At 48.5% G+C, this 20774-nt stretch overlaps 1 protein-coding gene across 1 annotated transcript in view; it reads left to right on the top strand.

Moving 5' to 3' along the window:
• Positions 1 to 20774, top strand: part of LOC119966306 (cullin-1-like) — a 161017-nt gene that overhangs the window by 115378 nt on the left and 24865 nt on the right. Inside the window, 4 exon segments of the mRNA XM_038797782.1 lie at positions 15481 to 15573; positions 15887 to 15934; positions 16020 to 16102; positions 16176 to 16281. Coding sequence (XP_038653710.1) covers positions 15481 to 15573; positions 15887 to 15934; positions 16020 to 16102; positions 16176 to 16281 — 330 coding nt within the window.

Genomic DNA, 20774 nt, shown 5'->3' with positions numbered 1-20774 from the left:
GACTTGCACTTCTTGTCAGTCGGGCTTGCTAAGTGGCACACATACGCTTGCTAGAAGCTACGTATATTCATAAATAGGTTGTCCTCTGCAGGCAAAAGTACTGTGTCCAGGCATTACATTGTATTTTTGATTTAAACAAAGTTGGGGGGAGGCAATACTTTGGGGGCATTCTCCAGAGCAATGCTGGGATCTATTGGCATCAACTTGCCAAATAATCAGCATCCTTTTCTCCTGCAGTATAAGTTTTCCCTCTTTGAAATGTTGCCATTCCTGCATCTGTCCTAAGGAGTGCAAGATAAAAAAACTTCAGCATATCGCTTTCCAGCAGTATTCAGTGCAGGTACTATCAAAAGATGATTAGAAGCATGTGCCATAAAAGCTTGACTAATTTAAGGAACTCTGGAGATGACTGAAGAAACGGGAGACAAAGCTTTTTTTAAAACTCCTCCGGAGCATGGAGGAGCAGCAATGTTCTTCTTCCATCGCACTGTGGTGAGCTGTTACTGGACCATACTCGGCCCTCCCGCATATCAGTCCTCCAAAGAGAAAAGGAGGTATGATGTTTGCATTATCACTTCTTACAAGTAAAATCGGAAGTCTTTAGTTATCCAATGCCTGTCAGGGCAGCACGGTGGCGCAGTGGTAGCACTGCAGTCTCACGGCGCTGAGGTGCCAGGTTCGATCCCGGCTCTGGGTCACTGTCCGTGTGGAGTTTGCACATTCTCCCCGTGTTTGCGTGGGTTTCGCCCCCACAACCCAAAGATGTGCAGGGTAGGTGGATTGAACACACTAAATTGCCCCTTAATTGGAAAAAATGAATTGGGTACTCTAAATTTAAAAAAAATAAATTAAAAAAATCCAATGCCTGCCATTTGGATAGTGATTAAGGTTTTGACTTTCAGAGTTTTTAGATAAAATCTACAAGAAAGTCGATCTATTAAATCCCCGTGGGCATGTTCAAACTTCGATAGATTTCAGTAAACATATGGGAATAATATAGAAGAATGTATCATGGATGTACAAAAGGTTGGTGAAATTAACTTGCAGATCCTTGGATCATTTTTAGCATTGCAGTTGCTTGATTGTGTAATGGATAGGCTGCTTTTAACTGATCTGCTATCTTACAAAGTCCTGGTGGAACAGTCATTTTCTTAAACCTTCATGGAGCAAGTAAGGCATTCCACTGTGATTGAAAGAAGAGACGGCTCAATGATTTCCATACTTCAGGGTGGACCACATATTGGATGCAAGTGCCAATACAGTAATGGTTAAAGATAGGCAGAGTAGGCGGCACGGTGGCACAGTGATTAGCATTGCTGCCTACGGCGCTGAGGACCCGGGTTCGAATCCCGGCCCTGGGTCACTGTCTGTGAGGAGTTTGCACATTCTCCCAGTGTCTGCGTGGGTTTCACCCCCACAACCCAAAGATGTGCAGGGTACGTGGATTGGCCACGTTAAATTGCCCCTTAATTGGAAAAAATGAATTGGATATTCTAAAAAAATTTTTTAAAATAGGCAGAGTGAGAATGAAAGCATCTTTAGCAGATCTGGCAATTGCAGCAGTGAACAGAACTGGAACAGCAATAATAGATAAATTAATCCTAGGAATGTACAAGGAACAGTCGATAGCTGCTTCAAGTGTGACAAAGTATTGTATGTGATGTGTAAAGTAGAGACTCAGATCCTCAACATGATGCAGAGAATTCTGAGGAAAAGGATGAAAGTAATAATGAACCTTAACAAATGGTGTGGATAAGGAGTTTTAGTATTGTCAGGGATGTGTTAATCACAGACTTGCTTAACTGCAAAGTGCTTGCATTTGCGAAAATATGTGCAACACATTGGCTAAAATGTTACTTTGGTTCACTGAGTCGTCAACGCAAGCTTGTGGAATACAGAAGTAATACTTGCTTTAGGTTTAGTGATGACAATGCATTGACGTTACTAAGGAGAGTTGTAATTGTATGCAAGCAACTTGGAGTAAGTCATTTTATCAATCCTGATGTAACCTCTAACGAGATACCTATGTTGTTGATTAAAGTTTTGAGAAGGGCACAAATAAAACATGACATTGAGCTTCATTCGCTTTGGAAAGTCCTTCTGCAATTTGCTGCAATTATTGTATTCCCGTAACAAAACTGGATGTTTCTTGTTAGAGTGTGACATCAGGTGATAACAATAGGAACAGACAGAAAATTTTCTTATGTTGTATCAATAATTTGTTCATGTTGCTGGAGGTTAAAAATCCTGTTCAAGGGGCAGCAATGTGGCGCAGTGGGTTAGCCCTGTAGCCTCACGGTGACGAGGTCCCAGGTTCGATCCCGGTTCTGGGTCACTGTCTGTGTGGAGTCTGCACATTCTCTACGTGTTTGTGTGGGTTTCGCTCCCACAACCCAAAGATGTGCAGGCTAGGTGAATTGGCCATGCTAAATAGCTGCTTAATTAGAAAACATTAATTGGGTACAGTAAATTTATATATTTTTTAAAAATCCTGTTCGAGTGGGGTTGATTGACTATAAATGGCTAATTGGTGAAGTGTAAAATTTGTAAAGAGAGTGGCCACATTTTATTGTAAGCCTTCCAACGGCATGTCACTTCAGCGGTCGAGAGGAGCAGTGCAAGGGGGGGGCGAGGGGATCAGCGCAGGAGGGGGCGAGGGGAGCAGCACAAGCAGGGACGAGGGGAGCAACACAAGCGGGGGCGAAGGGAGCAGGGCAAGTGGGGGCGAAGGGAGCAGGGCAAGTGGGGGCGAAGGGAGCAGGGCAAGTGGGGGCGAAGGGAGCAGGGCAAGTGGGGGCGAAGGGAGCAGGGCAAGTGGGGGCGAAGGGAGCAGGGCAAGTGGGGGCGAAGGGAGCAGGGCAAGTGGGGGCGAAGGGAGCAGGGCAAGTGGGGGCGAAGGGAGCAGGGCAAGTGGGGGCGAAGGGAGCAGGGCAAGTGGGGGCGAAGGGAGCAGGGCAAGTGGGGGCGAAGGGAGCAGGGCAAGTGGGGGCGAAGGGAGCAGGGCAAGTGGGGGCGAAGGGAGCAGGGCAAGTGGGGGCGAAGGGAGCAGGGCAAGTGGGGGCGAAGGGAGCAGGGCAAGTGGGGGCGAAGGGAGCAGGGCAAGTGGGGGCGAAGGGAGCAGGGCAAGTGGGGGCGAAGGGAGCAGGGCAAGTGGGGGCGAAGGGAGCAGGGCAAGTGGGGGCGAAGGGAGCAGGGCAAGTGGGGGCGAAGGGAGCAGGGCAAGTGGGGGCGAAGGGAGCAGGGCAAGTGGGGGCGAAGGGAGCAGGGCAAGTGGGGGCGAAGGGAGCAGGGCAAGTGGGGGCGAAGGGAGCAGGGCAAGTGGGGGCGAAGGGAGCAGGGCAAGTGGGGGCGAAGGGAGCAGGGCAAGTGGGGGCGAAGGGAGCAGGGCAAGTGGGGGCGAAGGGAGCAGGGCAAGTGGGGGCGAAGGGAGCAGGGCAAGAGGGGGGCGAAGGGAGCAGGGCAAGCGGGGGCGAAGGGAGCAGGGCAAGCGGGGGCGAAGGGAGCAGGGCAAGCGGGGGCGAAGGGAGCAGGGCAAGCGGGGGCGAAGGGAGCAGGGCAAGCGGGGGCGAAGGGAGCAGGGCAAGCGGGGGCGAAGGGAGCAGGGCAAGCGGGGGCGAAGGGAGCAGGGCAAGCGGGGGCGAAGGGAGCAGGGCAAGCGGGGGCGAAGGGAGCAGGGCAAGCGGGGGCGAAGGGAGCAGGGCAAGCGGGGGCGAAGGGAGCAGGGCAAGCGGGGGCGAAGGGAGCAGGGCAAGCGGGGGCGAAGGGAGCAGGGCAAGCGGGGGCGAAGGGAGCAGGGCAAGCGGGGGCGAAGGGAGCAGGGCAAGCGGGGGCGAAGGGAGCAGGGCAAGCGGGGGCGAAGGGAGCAGGGCAAGCGGGGGCGAAGGGAGCAGGGCAAGCGGGGGCGAAGGGAGCAGGGCAAGCGGGGGCGAAGGGAGCAGGGCAAGCGGGGGCGAAGGGAGCAGGGCAAGCGGGGGCGAAGGGAGCAGGGCAAGCGGGGGCGAAGGGAGCAGGGCAAGCGGGGGCGAAGGGAGCAGGGCAAGCGGGGGCGAAGGGAGCAGGGCAAGCGGGGGCGAAGGGAGCAGGGCAAGCGGGGGCGAAGGGAGCAGGGCAAGCGGGGGCGAAGGGAGCAGGGCAAGTGGGGGCGAAGGGAGCAGGGCAAGTGGGGGCGAAGGGAGCAGGGCAAGTGGGGGCGAAGGGAGCAGGGCAAGTGGGGGCGAAGGGAGCAGGGCAAGTGGGGGCGAAGGGAGCAGGGCAAGTGGGGGCGAAGGGAGCAGGGCAAGTGGGGGCGAAGGGAGCAGGGCAAGTGGGGGCGAAGGGAGCAGGGCAAGTGGGGGCGAAGGGAGCAGGGCAAGTGGGGGCGAAGGGAGCAGGGCAAGTGGGGGCGAAGGGAGCAGGGCAAGTGGGGGCGAAGGGAGCAGGGCAAGTGGGGGCGAAGGGAGCAGGGCAAGTGGGGGCGAAGGGAGCAGGGCAAGTGGGGGCGAAGGGAGCAGGGCAAGTGGGGGCGAAGGGAGCAGGGCAAGTGGGGGCGAAGGGAGCAGGGCAAGTGGGGGCGAAGGGAGCAGGGCAAGTGGGGGCGAAGGGAGCAGGGCAAGTGGGGGCGAAGGGAGCAGGGCAAGTGGGGGCGAAGGGAGCAGGGCAAGTGGGGGCGAAGGGAGCAGGGCAAGTGGGGGCGAAGGGAGCAGGGCAAGTGGGGGCGAAGGGAGCAGGGCAAGTGGGGGCGAAGGGAGCAGGGCAAGGAGGGGGCGAAGGGAGCAGGGCAAGGAGGGGGCGAAGGGAGCAGGGCAAGGAGGGGGCGAAACGAGCAGCGCAAGGAGGGGGCGAAACGAGCAGCGCAAGCGGGGGGTGAAAGGAGCAGCACAAGGGGTGGGCAATGGGAGCAGTGCAAGCGGGGACGAGGGGAGCACCGCAAGAGGGGGGGTGAGAGGAGAAGTGGCGGCGGGGGGGGCGCGGGGAGCAGCAAGGGCTGGTGGGGGCGAGTGGATAAGCGGGGCCGGGGGGAGCAGAGGTGAGGCTGCAAGACATGAGTGAAAATGACATCACCCGTTAAAAGTGACGCCACTGTCAGGCAGGCAGATGAGCGGAGGATGATGAGTTTGTGTTACTCCCCATCCTACAGCAAAGCTTGTTAGCCAGTGGTCTTGGATTTCCCTGATGTGGAGATGCCGGCATTGGACTGGGGTGAGCACAGTAAGAAGTCTTACAACACCAGGTTAAAGTCCAACAGGTTTGTTTCAAACACGAGCTTTCGGAGCACTGCTCCTTCCTCGTGTGAATGGAGAGGTATGTTGGATTTCCCTGCCACTGGGCCAAGACCTCGCTCCGCTGGGACCGTATGGTGGTTGGTGTGCAACATAGAACTTGCCTGAGCTGGAGCAGCTGGAGACCCTCCTACACTCATGACGTGAAATGTCCTGATATTCTCACATGGCACAGGAATTGTAAGCAACAGCTCACAGATGCCCATTGACGATCAAAAAAAAATCCAAGTAAGTATCCTTGTACGAAGAAATAACATTCCAGTTGTCCATTAGAACATAGAAGAGTACAGCACAGAACAGGCCCTTCGGCCCTCAATGTTGTGCCGAGCCATGATCACCCTACTGAAACCCACGTATCCACCCTATACCCGTAACCCAACAACCCCCCCCTTAACCTTACTTTTATTAGGACACTACGGGCAATTTAGCATGGCCAATCCACCTAACCCGCACATCTTTGGACTGTGGGAGGAAACCGGAGCACCCGGAGGAAACCCACGCACACAGGGGAGGACGTGCAGACTCCACACAGACAGTGATCCAGCCGGGAATCGAACCTGGGACCCTGGAGCTGTGAAGCATTTATGCTAACCACCATGCTACCCTGCTGCCCCTACTACCCTGCTGCCCCGATCACCCAATGTTAAAAGAATCAATGCACAGGCATCTTCCATCCCCCAACCAAATGAATTTTGGGACCTGGACCGTTAAGACCCTTATGGACAACACCAATATCAACAGACCTGAACTTCGCACCGCTATCATAGTCCAGGAACTCCGACGTCACAACATTGACATAGCTGCCCTGAGCGAGACACAACTGGCAGGAGTCGGCCAGCTTAAAGAATGAGGTGGCGAGTACACCTTCTTCTGGAAAGGAAAACCAGAAGAATGCTGACTCTACGCGGTCGGATTCGCCATAAAATGTGAATTCGTCGGATGTCTCAACGAACCCCCTACACCATGAGCAAATGGCTCATGACTGTACGGCTCACCCTGTCCCAGAAGCAGCACATCAGGCATCAGCGGCTCTGCCCCATCCCTAGCTGCAACGGACAAGGGAAAAGAGGCATTTGCTCCAGCCGCGACCAATCGCTGTTCCACATCCCAAAGGCAGCAAGCTGATTCTCAGCTGGAGTCAGGAAGGACAGAAACCTTTGGAAAAGCGTGTTCGGCAGGGAAGGCGTGGGAAAGCAAACGACAACGGAGTCGTCTTCCTGACAAAATGTTTAGAACATCACCTGGTCATCATGAACACCCTGTTCTGCCAGGGGGACGAGCAGAAAACCTCATGGCAACACCCCCACTCCAAGAACAGGCAGCTAATAGACTATATCGTTGTCCAAGCAAGGGACCGGAAAGATGTCAGTATCACCCATGCCGTGACTGGAGCCGACGACTGCTGGACTGACACTGACTAATTCGCACTACCATCTCCATCACCCTAGCACAGTAGCATTGTGGATAGCACAATTGCTTCACCGCTCCAGGGTCCCAGGTTCGATTCCGTCTAGGGTCACTGTCTGTCAGAGTCTGCACATCCTCCCTGTGTGTGTGCGTGGGTTTCCTCTGGGTGCTTCGGTTTCCTCCCACAGTCCAAAGATGTGCAGGTTAGGTGGATTGGCCAAGATAAATTGCCCTTAGTGTCCAAAATTGCCCTTAGTGTTGGGTGGGGTTACTGGGTTATGGGGCTAGGGTGGAGGCGTTGACCTTGGGTAGGGTGCTCTTTCCAAGAGCCGGTGCAGACTCGATGGGCCGAATGGCCTCCTTCTGCACTGTAAATTCTATGAAACCCTGGCCCCCAAACCGGCACAAACAGGCAGGAGACTCGATGTCGCTGGACTCGATCTGGAGAAGAAAGCGCGACTCAGTTGGTGCCTCACAGTTAACCTGCCGATGACCAACGAGCCAGGGCCATAGAATGCCCACAGTGCCTGGTCCGTCTTAATAGCCACTACAGTCAGCACCTGCAAGGAGGCGCTCGTGCTCTTGACCAGGAAGCACCAACCCTGGTTCGACGAGAACCATCAGGGGGACCAGGATCTCCCTTGACCAAAAATGCAAGGCATTCCTGATCTGGCAGCTCCACCAAAACTCAAGTCAGAGGAAACAAGCCTACAGACAACTGAAGGCCGAGGTGCAACAAAGAACTTGCGACTTAAAGAACAGATGGTGGGTGGAAAGAATAAAGGAGACTTGGGAACCCACTGACGAACACTGTGCGTGGCTTCATCATCTTAATTAAAACCATCTGTGGTCTGACTACCCAGGGGCTCGCCTCACTGAGAGCCAAAAGCAGGAAGGCGCTCATCAATGATAGAGAGGCAGTCGATAGCCACTGGAGACAGCAGTTTGAATGCTCCTCAACGAAGAGACAGCCTTCAATGCAAGTGCCCTCGATACTGTCCCACAACACCTTACCTGCCATTATCTCAGTGCATCCCCAGCTTGCCGTGAGGTCAAAGTCCATCCGACAACTGAGAAACCTTAAGGTCTCTGGCGCAGATGGAATCCCCACAGAAATATTAAAATGCGGCAGACAGGAACTCTTGAGAAGAATCCACAACCTCCATCACCCTTCTGGAAGAGAGCATGCTCGGTGATCTCAGAGATGCCTCCAATCCAGCACCACGCTCATGGTCTACAGCGCAGCCATGGTCCCCGCCCTCCTGTTTGCATCAGAAACATTGACAGTATATAGCAGACATCTCAAATCCCTGGAGAGATATCACTAACGATGCCTCCGCAAAATTCTGCAAATCTACTGGCTGGATAGTGGTACCAACGTGAACTTCTTTGCCCAGGCCAATGTCCTAGTATTGAGGCACTGGTCATGCTTGGCCAACTGCAATGGTCAGGCCCCATTGTCTGCATGTGACTCCCAAAACAAATGCTCTACTCCAAGCTCCGCAATGGCAAGCGATCACTAGGAGGGCAGAGGAAACGCTACACAGACACTTAAAAGCCTCCCTAAATAGCATGTGGGAATCATGTTTGTCTTGGAACGCACAAACTGGAGAAGAAGCATCCGTGCAGATGCCAATCACCTCGAGCATCGCCGGTGGAGCACGCAGAAGCCAAATGTAAACAGCAGAAAAACCGAACAGAATCCAGAGTGTCCCGCCCACAGAGTGTCAAACACAACCTGCCAAACTTGTGGCACAGTCTGCGGATATGGGACTAGACAGGATCGATAGGGAGCAACTGTTTCCCTTAGTTGAAGGGTCAGTTATGAGGAGACACAAGTTCAAGGTGAGGGGCAGGAGGTTTATGGGGGATTTGAGGAAAAACTATTTTACCCAGAGGGTGATAACGGTCTAGAATACACTGCCTGGGAGGGTGGTAGAAGCGGGTTGCCTTACATCTGTTAAAATTTACCTAGATGAGCACTTGTCATGACATAATATTCAAGGTTATGGGCCAAGTGCTGACAAATGGGATTAGGTGGGCAGGTCAGGTGTTTTTCATGTGTTGATGCAGACTCAAAGGGCATCTTCTGCACTGTATTATTCTTTGACAATTGAGTGACCACAGTACCCACCTCCCTGGAGTGGAGGCAAGTCATCCTCGACCCTGAGGGACTACCCAAGAGAAGAGACTGAAGTGAGATAGTTGCCATGGATCTAATGATCTGGGGCAAATAAATATTTTAATTCTACATTTAATAGACCTGAAAACTAGATTTGATCTTTCTGTCAAAGTTGCTTGTTTAATGGTTATCCAAAGAAGCAGCCAATCCATCTTTCATCCTGGTTGCAAGGTGACCAAAGCTGAGAAGTGAATATTCGGAGGCACTTGATATTTCGGATGAGTAGGCAGAAAAAAGAGGAGGCAGGGAACCTCTGTTAATCAGGAATGAGATCAGTACGGTAGTGATAAATGATGGGTCATAATCAACATGAAGAATTAACTCTGATTTTTGCTACAGATGCTACCTATGCTGAGTATTCTCAATATTTCCTGACTGAAACTGGTATTTGGGTTAGGAGATATGCATATAATATGTAACTGTAAATAAATATGGAAGTGTGTATGTGGGGGAGGTAGGAAAGCGGGTGGTGTGAAGCGCTCTCGGGAACGAATTCATCTCCGTTGATGACCGTGCGCACTGCCTCTAGATGGGGTGGGTGGAGGTCCACATGTGGCATGGGCACTTTGCAAGTGATCGGTTGGGCATGTTCCCCATAACAACAATGGAATCCAATATTGTGGGAGGCTGGAGAACAGCAGGAGGCAATTCTACATTTACATAGCGAGGCTCCAGGTAAACCTCAGGCACATGGACGGTGAGGGAGGGTGTGTCGAATTCTTTCTTGAAGTAGAGGTCTGGAAGCACCATTTTGTGGTCCCGCAGTAATGGCGTTTGCTGAAAGCTAAGGTATCAGTGATTCTGTCTGCGAAGGGTACAAGGCAGTGTGGAAGGAGCACTCTGATGGTCCAAGTTGGGATGCTCCATAACATGGTGCACCAAGATTGGACAGGATTCGGGTTGGCTATAAATGTGAAAGCCTTGTCCAGAAGCAACTGGTAGCCAATCCTTTCATTTGGGCGGTTGAAAGGATATATCTAATTCACTGACTTAACATTACCGACGTATTATCGAAAGACTACAAGGTAGGAATGCAGTCTTGGTCATTGCAGGCAATAGTGTATGGGGCACAGCTTCCATTAGAGAAGATCAGTCACGAGTTCACCATAAATGCCATTCTTAACTGGCCATATGGCTTCCATTCATTGACGATGAGCAACTGATAGGTCATTGGTATGACATTTCAGAGAATGGAATGAAGGATTACTTTGGATTGCTCACTTTAATCAACGTCAGTGTGTACTTGTGTCTCGGGGCAAGACTGCATCAGCCACCATGCAAGGAAGGCAGCAAAAGCTGTACAGCCTTGTATTTGCCATAGGTTTCTAATCCATAGTTTCACTTTCTGAACCGTTAGTCATTCTTGTCGTCAATGTTTCACTTCAAAGTGAAGGCAGACGACAGATGAATTCAGGGCTCAAGCTGCGTTTGTCAGTGCTATTGCAATGGAGGAGGTGAAGGAAGGAGAGGTGTTCCCGAGTACCGCTCCAACAGGAGGCACCACCTAGGGTATATGGTCAAGGAAAGCTGGAGTATGAAAGTAGGATGAGGGGAAGAGATCCAGACAATGGAGGCAATTTGCCAAACAGAAGCTTTATCATCGAAAAGTATCCTGTTTACAAATGAGTGAGAGGCAGTGCCGGGTATGCTCGCAGTTGTGCTGAGATCTGGTACATCACATATGCCACATTCTTCAGAAAGACCTGATGCCATGTGGGGTTGGAGGCTTACCCTGCTCGTGACTTTGAATGTGGCCGCAGCACTCTATTTCTTTGTCTCTGGGTCTGTTCCGGGATCAACAGGGGACCTCGCTCGGTATGTAACACAAAGATGCATAAAGGAGGTCGCTGATTGCCTGTTACAGGAAGGCCCATCATTATGTCAGATATAGATAGCCAGGCTGCGAGATTCAAAGGGTCATCTGGACTCAAAACGTTAGCTCTTTTCTCTCCCTTCAGATGCTGCCAGACCTGAGATTTTCCAGCATTTTCTCTTTTGGTTTCAGATTCCAGCATCCGCATTAATTTGCTTTTATTTATGTGAGATTCACTTGCTTTGCCGCCATTGGAAAGCTTCCCAAGAGTGCAGGGTACAATAAACTGCACCCATGTGACTATTCCTGCTCCATGGCAGCAGCCCCTAATTTTTATAAATGCAAAGGCTACAATTCCATCATTGTAAAATTGGGGTGTGATCATCGGAAGCAGATCCTGCAAGTACGGTACCCCGCCATGACTCCTGTATCCTGAATCACACAGGTGCCTGAGATTTTCAAGGGGCCAGAACATTTGCAAGGATGGCTGCTTTGGGATAAAGGGTTTCCACTGAAACACTGGTTAATAATTCCGGTGTGTCGCCCTCGCAGCCGTGCTGAGGTGAGGTACAATAACGTTCAGTTTCACACGCTCCTTTTCAGAACACGCTATAGGACTTCTTAAGATGCTTGGACCGCTCAGCTGGCTCACGCAATAGGGTTTCCTCACAATTGGTGTGTATTGTGCTCTTGACAGCCTGGCTATACAAAGAGGCGAGGCCTATCCAGATGGTGAACTGGAGAATGATGGGAGCTCATCTGGAAATGAAGAGGCCCAGGTAGCTCAAGAGGTTTTTGAGAGTCGATATTAGTGTGGTGATGCTGTGGAGGAAGTGCCCATGCTATTTTAATTGTTGACAGATTCCAGGAAGAATGAAGTTAAATGAGGTAATATGGTTACATCTGTCCGAGCCCAAGCCATTCCCTGTCACCTCTGTCAATGTCTAACCAATCACTGAGAGAACAAATCCTGCCATCACAATTATGCGTTCTGGCATGGTGACTTATTAGGGCAAGATTGGGATGCTGCCCTGTGAATGTGTTCACTCTGTGAACTTTAAAGTCCACAGAGCAACAAGAGCGATGTGAAAGAAGACCTCATCCTTTTGCAACCATCTAATGATGAAAACACTGTTGCAACTGAGATGAAGACCTGCTTCAGGATCTCATCCCAAAGTGCATGCCCTGTGGCCAGGCACTACCACTGTGGAACATTGCTTCTATTGTATCAGTGATGATGAGCTGCCCTCTCTCAATGGTGTTCCTGGATGTAGAAGGGTTAGAAATGGTTCCATTGTACACTTCTAATGAAGATCTAAACACCTCTTCCTGACAACACCCCAGGATACAGAGACTTGTTTGACTGAGGTTGACATCACTTCGATATTGATCTCAGTGAGGCACTATCATTGAGTGAGAGGATGGCTAAACCTCGACCGAACAGGATTGCAACTTCAGATTCAGAATGTCTTTAGTTGACCTGAACATTCAAATACCCATCAAATGATTTCAAAAAAGAGTAATTTATTTAGTGATAGCATACCATTAACCAGAGGGGACAGCAAATGTTTTTTTTTTACCTTAAAACCTATTGCTCCACCTAGCTAAAGCCCTACTATTCGCAGCAGAGGTGGGGTCAGTCTGCTGACTGCTACATTCTGATGCCTGTGATAACCTTTGTTAACGTCCTCCGGTGGCCTGAGGCTAGAGGGCCCCAGCCCGGTGAGCATCCCTAGCTTGGGCAGAAGCACCATCGGTGGCCTGCATTGGTGCGGCCATAGGCAAAGGTAATGTGAGCAGCTTCACACTTGAGTCCTGAGAGCAGGCTCTCAGGGTGTCTAACTGATGGCCATCCTCCCTGTGGGTGCCTAAGGGTCTGGGCCTAACTCCTGAAGGAATTGGTGCAGCTGGAGGGAGTTCAAGGTTTCTCATCCCCAGGTCGCCTGCTCCCTGAAGATGTTCACCAGGGAGTGCAAATCCGGCAAGACCTGCTGGACCAAGGTCTCTATGGTGGTCAGCAACCTTCCCATGGTAACCTTGAGGTGTTTGCATGGCCGGGACTCCTGCATTGTTCGCTCTAGTCTGCTGAGTAACTGCTGGATCCTGACGTTCCACTGCCAGTCATTGCATATCCAGCATCGAGTTAGCAGCCTCTTCCAGAGGCTCTTCATCTGACTCTGACTAAGCAGGTGGATGCTTCCCCGCAACCCTCCATGTGCTGGAGACCTGCGTTGCCCCTGCTTCCGACTGCTGTGGGGATGGGTCAATGAGGTGTTCTTCAGACAGTCGGCATAATGACACAGTGGTTACTGTTGCCATCTCACAGCATCAGCGACCCGGGTTCAATTCTGATCTTGGGTGACTGTGTGGCGTTTGCACATTACTCCCCGTGTTGAGTATGTTTCCTCCGGATGCTACAGTTTCCTCTCTCAGTCCAAAGATATACAGATTCGGTGGGGGTTCAGGAATAGGGCAGTGGTAGGCCTAGGTAGGGTGCTCTTTGGGAGGGTCAGAGCAGATTTGATAGGCTGAATGGCCTCCTTCTGCACTGTAGAGATTCTGATTCCAAAGTGCCCCTGAGTGCAATCTAGAGCTGTATCTCTAGGTATGCATCTCTGCTATGATGGAGGGTGCAGGTGAGTGCTGTGACGGTGCTCTGTGAGCTTCCTCGTCCGCTGACATGGTCTGGGGACTTGGAGTGCTGCTGAGTTACGAGGAGGGCCTTGATCTGCTGGTGCCCATAAAATAGAGTCTTGATTGCTGAGTATAAGCTATGTGTCTGCACCATGACTCGGTGGTTGTCAATATTTGATGAAGTAATGGAGCTGTGATCCGTACTATGTTGTTGGGAGGAGGCCGATCTCCCCTTCCCCACAGGAGCAAGTCCTGTCAGTCAGCTTAACTGCAGACTCCTCAAGTTCACGGAGGGCAATGATATCCACTGTCTTCTCTCTCTCTTCTCTCTCTCCCGCCCTTCGATCGGGGCACTACCCTGCTTGTGTGCCAGCTTGGTGTGTATGGAGACAAAAGAAAGGCATGTGATCAGAGGGGATGGAGCAGAGATTGGATGAAATGTATGTCACCAATGTGTGGTTAGCAATCCCCAGAAGGGTCCATTGGATGGAATGTGAGCAACACGATAGATGGGATGATGGTGATGTAATGTTGTCCAAGAGAGAATATGTTTCTCCCACTCATGGATGTGTAAGATCTGTGAAGAGTGCAGCAGAGTGTATGATGAAAATTTGATATTGGAGAGAGTTGAAGGATGACCTACCTTGACCGAGCGGGAGGTATCATTCGTCCGCTTCAGGTGCGGTTGCCAATCATGCTGATCTCCTGGGTCATGGTTTCCCAGATGAGAGGTGAGGCTGCGGTGCTTCTTTGAGCTATCCCTTAGGTAGAGGACATGCTTGCGTGCCCACACTCCTTGGATCAAGGCCTTGAGGGCCTGGTGGCTGAATATGAGTGCAGCTGCCGCCTTTAAGCTGCTAGTCTTGTTCTTCTGGCTTCCTGAAATGAAAAATGAAATGAAAATCGCTTATTGTCACAAGTAGGCTTCAAATGAAGTTTACTGTGAAAAGCCACTAGTCGCCACATTCCGACACCTGTTTGGGGAGGCTGGTACGCAAATTGAACAGTGCTACTGGCCTGCCTTGGTCTGCTTTAAAAGCCATCTATTTAGCCCTGTGCTGAACCAGCTCCCGATATCTTGCACAGTTTTGTGACGACGGGTGTGCTGGAAAAAAAGTGAGATTGAGGTTGCCTAGACCTTTGAACTCACCAGCTGATGGAGGGCAGATGAATTAGTTCCTAACCTGCCAGATGGCCCAGAACACAACCGTGCATAATTAATGAGCTTCGAAGCGTGGAATAGGGTGCTCATTTCCACCATTCCAGCCAGCGGTAAGGGCATCGCCAGAATGCCCGCCATCGCACATAGTCACAAAAATGTAAAATTCTGCATAATGTACCTATTTCTGACTGTGTATGCTGAAATTCTTTGTAGGAGTTAATACTCCATCCCACTGCACAATTTTCAGCACGTTTTTGCTGGAATTGTGGCAACCAGAAAGATGTCTGCCAAATTTAAAGAGTTTGTTTTGTAGGTTTGTTGGTTTTATTCACTCAACAGAATTTGATTGGCTGCCATGGAGTTATTTTCTTTTACAGCTGCTCTTTTAAAAATGTTCTTGCTATTAGTCATTAAGTTGTCCGTTTCTAGGGAGGCAGTGAAAATAACACCGGGGCTGGTTTAGCACAGGGCTAAATCCCTGGCTTGGAAAGCAGGCCAAGGCAGGCCAGCAGCACGGTTCAATTCCCATACCAGCCTCCCCGAACAGGCGCCGGAATGTGGCGACTGGGGGCTTTTCACAGTGGGCAGCACGGTAGCATTGTGGATAGCACAATCGCTTCACAGCTCCAGGGTCCCAGGTTCGATTCTGGCTTGGGTCACTGTCTGTGCAGAGTCTGCACATCCTCCCCGTGTGTGCGTGGGTTTCCTCCGGGTGCTCCGGTTTCCTCCCACAGTCCAAAGATGTGCAGGTTAGGTGGATTGGCCATGATAAATTGCCCTTAGTGTTGAAAATTGCCCTTAGTGTTGGGTGGGGTTGCTGGGTTATGGGGATGGTGTTGACCTTGGGTAGGGTGCTCTTTCCAAGAGCCAGTGCAGACTCGATGGGCCGAATGGCCTCCTTCTGCACTGTAAATTCTATGATACATTTGTGCCTCCCTCATCATTATGCAATATGTACGGCAGTAGTTTGTCAGGCCCTCAAAATAAATAATCAGGATGTCATTGACTACTTTTCTTTTCAAAGGCATCCACTTTCCAGATGGCAATCCTACTTCAGTATAACACCGAGGATGCCTACACTGTTCAACAGTTAACAGACAGCACTCAAATCAAAATGGTAAGAGCAGGAGTATGACAAAATAGCTATCCTTAATAACCTTTATGTATGATCCAACAAGAACGGGGAGTTTTAATGGCACTGCACTTTGACAAACAGAAAATTGTGATGATTTTGAGATAATGCTAGAAAAGAAAAGTCCTAAGGTATTGTAGTTAAGCAAATTGCTTCTTGATAGTTTCAGCAGCAGGCATAATTACTTAAATTTCATATCTCTCTAGCTGCTTTTGTATGCGTTATTTTGTTCAAAATATGTCAAGGTGTTTGACCGCAAACTTGAAATTGGAGTAATTTTCATTATTATTAATTGCAGGACATATTGGTGCAGGTTTTACAGATATTGTTGAAGTCCAAACTGCTGGTTGGTGATAATTTATTATTCAAAGGCAATATTCATTGAATAATCAAATATAACCTGTCTTAATCAGTTTCTTTTTTTAAATTAGGTTTTGGAAGATGAAAGTGCAAATGTGGATGAAGTAGAGATGAAGCCCGACACATTAATCAAACTGTACTTGGGGTACAAAAAGTAAGTCAGTAATAAACATAGCTGTTGAGCACATGTTTGGATCATGATTCCTAAACTGAACTTTTTTTTATAGTAAAAAGCTGAGGGTGAACATTAATGTGCCGATGAAAACTGAACAAAAACAAGAGCAAGAGACCACACACAAAAACATAGAAGAAGATAGGAAGCTGTTGATTCAGGTAGGCCCTTTTTGAGATAAATATATTGATTCATAACTTTTTCTTCTTGGCCATTACCTGATAACCTGTAACCCACATTGCCAAGGCCATTTCAAAATTATTTTTTTAGAAAAGATTAGCAATGAGCAATTTAATCAACTTACAGGATTTCTTTGGTGGTTAGTTTCTATCACAACATTGCAGTATAAGAACAGTCATTTTGATAAGACCATAGCCTCAATCTTTCCATTTCTTATTCTTTGTGTACTTCTGTGATAGTTACAAACCTTGTTAACTTACAATATTTTCACTCGTCTTATTGCTGCCATTTGTACAGTATTAGTGTTAGTAGATGGGTTGAAGATTTCATTTGAAATTTCCATCCAAATGTTTGTTTTACATGTTCTTTGAAACAAATCCCAGTTTTATTGCATCAGCAATAAGATGGCCTGTACCATTTAATAGTAATTCTATCAGGATTGCATAAAGGTTTTGAAGAAGCCTTTAAACGTTTGACAAATTATCCTATCTTGTATGGCCACAGTTAAGGTTTTCAGTTTTTTTAAAAAATCACCATTTGGATACCCAATTAAACGTGGAGAAGTACTGAGAAGATTGTTCATCCATGGCTCTGAATGGAATTGTTTTTGATCTATAGCTCTTCCATTAACAAAAGCTAAAATAGCTGACGTTGATGTGTATATGCTGGGAGGGCTACATGAGGAAGGAGGCAATTTGAAAGTTCCTTGGGATGTCATTAGACAGGAGGACATAGTGTGGCTATATTATTGGCTAGCAAATATGTTGGATTAGGATGGAATATCTAAGTAAAACCAGGATTATTCCTGTAGGCGCCATACAAAACTTGCATCTCAATGTATAACAAGGACATGTAGTGTGATATTTCGATGTATATCAACACACCTATATTTAAAACAATAAGCAGTGGGGGATAAAAAGATGTGTGCAGCTCCGAAGAATTTCACAACTTGTCATCCAAATTTTTAAAAGTAGAATTCTGCTCCATGAAAGCTTTTGAATTTTAGCCAATTAAAAACCTAGATTGATCAGTGTTACAAAAAGTGGGCCTTCTATAATGTTATCTTTAGTTGGTGTGCACTTGATCTTTTCCTTGGGGGAATTTGCATCCATCACAGTTGGGAGTTTACTTTAACTACTCTGGACATCGAGAGTGTTGGCCTAACCTTGGGAGTGGGGGGTGAAACAACATTATGTGAACTAAACATAGTAATCCTTACACATGGACTTTAATCTTTTGAACAACAGATGAACCAATGCCTTAGACCAGACACAATTTGTTAAGACCAGTTTTACAATCACCGAATGACTGTTGGGGCTACAGCAAATCTCGCATTAATATTAAGTTAATTTCAATTTGTCCCTATAATTATTGTTTTTAAAAAGGATGCCTTTTTATTGGAGTCCAAATAAACCACTTGTGCAAAGCAAAATACTGGATGGTAGAAATCTGAAATTAAAACAGGAAATGCTACTGGATGGTAGAAATCTGAAATTAAAACAGGAAATGCTGAAAATGCATGATGAAAGGTCACAGACCTGAAACGTTAATTTGGTTTCTCTTTCTATCAGTCCTGGTTTAGTTCTAGTATTTTCTGTTTTATTTAAATTTTCTTGGACTTCTTCAATACCCTGTACTCTGCTACTTTGGTGCTAAAACCCTCGGTAACAATTTTATTGCTGTTAGACATTTACTGTCCTGTTTTCCTGGCTGGCCTCCACCCTCCAACACGCTACCTCAATAACTTCAAACTCCTCCAAAGTTCTCTGTCCACATACTAACTTGTCATAGAGGGAGTGCAACAAAGGTTCACTAGACCGAGCCCTGGGTTTTATGCTGGAGGAGAGATTGAGACTACTTGGTCTGCATTCTCTGGTTCAGAAGAATGAGAGTTGATCTCATTGAAGCACACAAAATTCTTAAGGTAGATGCAGGAAGGATGTTTCCCTTGGCTGGGAGGCTGAGAACCAGGGGTCACAGTCTCAGAATAAGAGGTAGGTCATTTAGGACTGAGATGAGTTTGAATTTCTTTACTCAAAAGGGTGAATGTTTGGAATTCTCTATCCCAGAGGTCTGTGGAGGTTCAGTCAGAGGTTGACGGATTTTTAGATATTAAGGATATCAAAGGATACGGAAATATTCGACCATATGAATTAGGAGCAGGAATCATAGAATTCAGCCTGTTGAGTCTGTACCGACCCTCCGAAAGAGCACCCTAACCCTGCCGTAACCCCACCTAACCTGCACGTCTTTAGGCAATGGGAGGAAACCAAAGCACCTGGAAGAAATTCACGCAGATACGGGGCGAACATACAAATTCCACATAGACGGTCGCCCAACGTCCGAATTGAACCTGAAGTGCTAACCATTGTGCCACCCTGCTGCCACTCGGACTTTCGAGACCCTGCTCCTCCATTCAATAAGATCATTGCTAATCTGATTGCAGCCTTCATTCCTGCCAACCCTTGATAGCCCCTCCCGCTCCTCATGCTTACCAAGAATCTGTCTACCTCTGCCTTCTCCTGACTTTTGGAAAGACTCACGACCCTCTGGGAGAAAAGAATTTCTCCTCATCTCTGTCCTAAATGGGCAACGCCATATTTTTTAAAACTATGGTCCCTTGTTGTAGCTTCTCCCACAAGAGGAGACATTCTCCTTGCATAAATGCTTCACAGCTCCAGGGTCCCAGGTTCGGTTCCCGGTTGGGTCACTGTCTGTGCGGAGTCTGCACGTCCTCCCCGTGTGTGCGTGTGTTTCCTCCGGGTGCTCCGGTTTCCTCCCACAGTCCAAAGATGTGCGGGTTAGGTGGATTGGCCATGCTAAATTGCCCGTAGTGTCCTAAAAAGTAAGGTTAAGGCCCGGGGGGGGGGGGGTTGTTGGGTTACGGGTATATGGTGGATACGTGGGTTTGAGTAGGGTGATCATTGCTCGGCACAACGTCGAGGGCCGAAGGGCCTGCTCTGTGCTGTACTGTTCTATGTTCTAAGACCCCCCAAGATCTTGTATGTTTCAATCAAGTCGCTTCTTACTCTTTTTTTAAACTCCAGCCGATACAAACCCCGAGCCTATCCAACCATTAACCATCAACGTTAAGACAATTAACCCATTCCTGGCATTAGTTTGATAAACGTTTTCTGACCTTCCAATACATTTGCATCCTTCCTTAAATAAGGAAACCAATACTGTACACAGTACTCCCAAGTATGTCTCACCAATACCCGGTACAACTGAAGTTTAATCTCTGACGTTCATATTCACTTCCCCTCACAATAAACAATATCACTTGTATTAGCTTTCCTAATTAATTGCTGTACTTGTATATTAGCCTTCTGTGATTTATGCATTAGGTCACCCAGATCCCTCTAAACCTCTGGTCTGCAATCTCTCACAATTTTGATTGTACTTTTATATTCTTCCTGCCAAAATGGACATTTTCACATTTGCTCATGTTATACTTCCATTTGCTTGATCTTTGCACACGTACTATCTATTTCCCTTTGTAAAAGTATAAATTTTGCCAGAGGATCGTTGGCTGTTCTCCCCTTGAGAGCTGGCTGTGGGTGATTTAACCTGAGGGTCACCGCTCCTTGGGCTAAAAGGAAGTCTAAAAGAAGTCTAAAAGTCTAAAGGAGAAGGGGGGGGGGGGGGGGGGGGCCTTCATGAATAACCTCAGCCAGTGCGGCAAATGAACCTGCACTGGTAGGGTGGCTCCGCATCACTAACCAGTCATTTAGCCAACTGAGATAACCGACCCCCATGTCCTTTTGTAGCCTGCTTATGTCCTCTTCGCAACTGGCTTTCCTATCTATCTTGGTATCAACAGTTTTAACAACCATAATCCAAGTAATTTATATTAATTGTGAAAAGTTGAGGCCCCAGTACTGATCCCTGTGGCACACCACTCATTACATCCTACTAAAGAGAAAAAGACCCATTTGCTACTTTTGTGGTCAGACTTTTTCAGTCCAAATATTGATTAAAATCCCCATGATTATCGTTGTTAATGACATGCTCCCGTTATCTCCTTATACTCTGTCATACCATGTAGTTACAGTTCGGGGCCTGTACACTGCTCCCACACATGACTTCTTGCCATTATCATTTCTCGTCTCAACCCAAACTTTTTCTACTTCTCTAGTTAATGCAGCTCAGTTCAGGCGCAGACAGTTTCAACAGTAGAGCCCTGACTTCCCCAATACTGCTGCCAGTGCCCCACAAACTCAAACCCACTTCTCTCAGAACCAGTCTTTGAGCCACGTATTCAAATCTCTAATTTTATGTACCTTGTGACAATTTGCATGTTATTTAGGTAATAATCCAGAGATTGTTACTGTAGAGGTTCTGCTTTTTGAATTTGCTACCCAGCTCCTCAAACTCCCGAAACAAATCTTTCCTAGTTTTACCTATGTCCTGCGTACCAACGTGGAACAATGGGTCCATCCCCTCCCACTACAAGTTCCTCTCTAGCTCTGAG

This window comes from Scyliorhinus canicula, chromosome 5 (assembly GCF_902713615.1).
Source record: "Scyliorhinus canicula chromosome 5, sScyCan1.1, whole genome shotgun sequence".
NCBI classification, from domain to species: domain Eukaryota; kingdom Metazoa; phylum Chordata; class Chondrichthyes; order Carcharhiniformes; family Scyliorhinidae; genus Scyliorhinus; species Scyliorhinus canicula.
The sequence above is the reverse complement of the archived record's forward strand: the minus strand, read 5'-3'. Positions and strand labels throughout refer to the sequence as shown.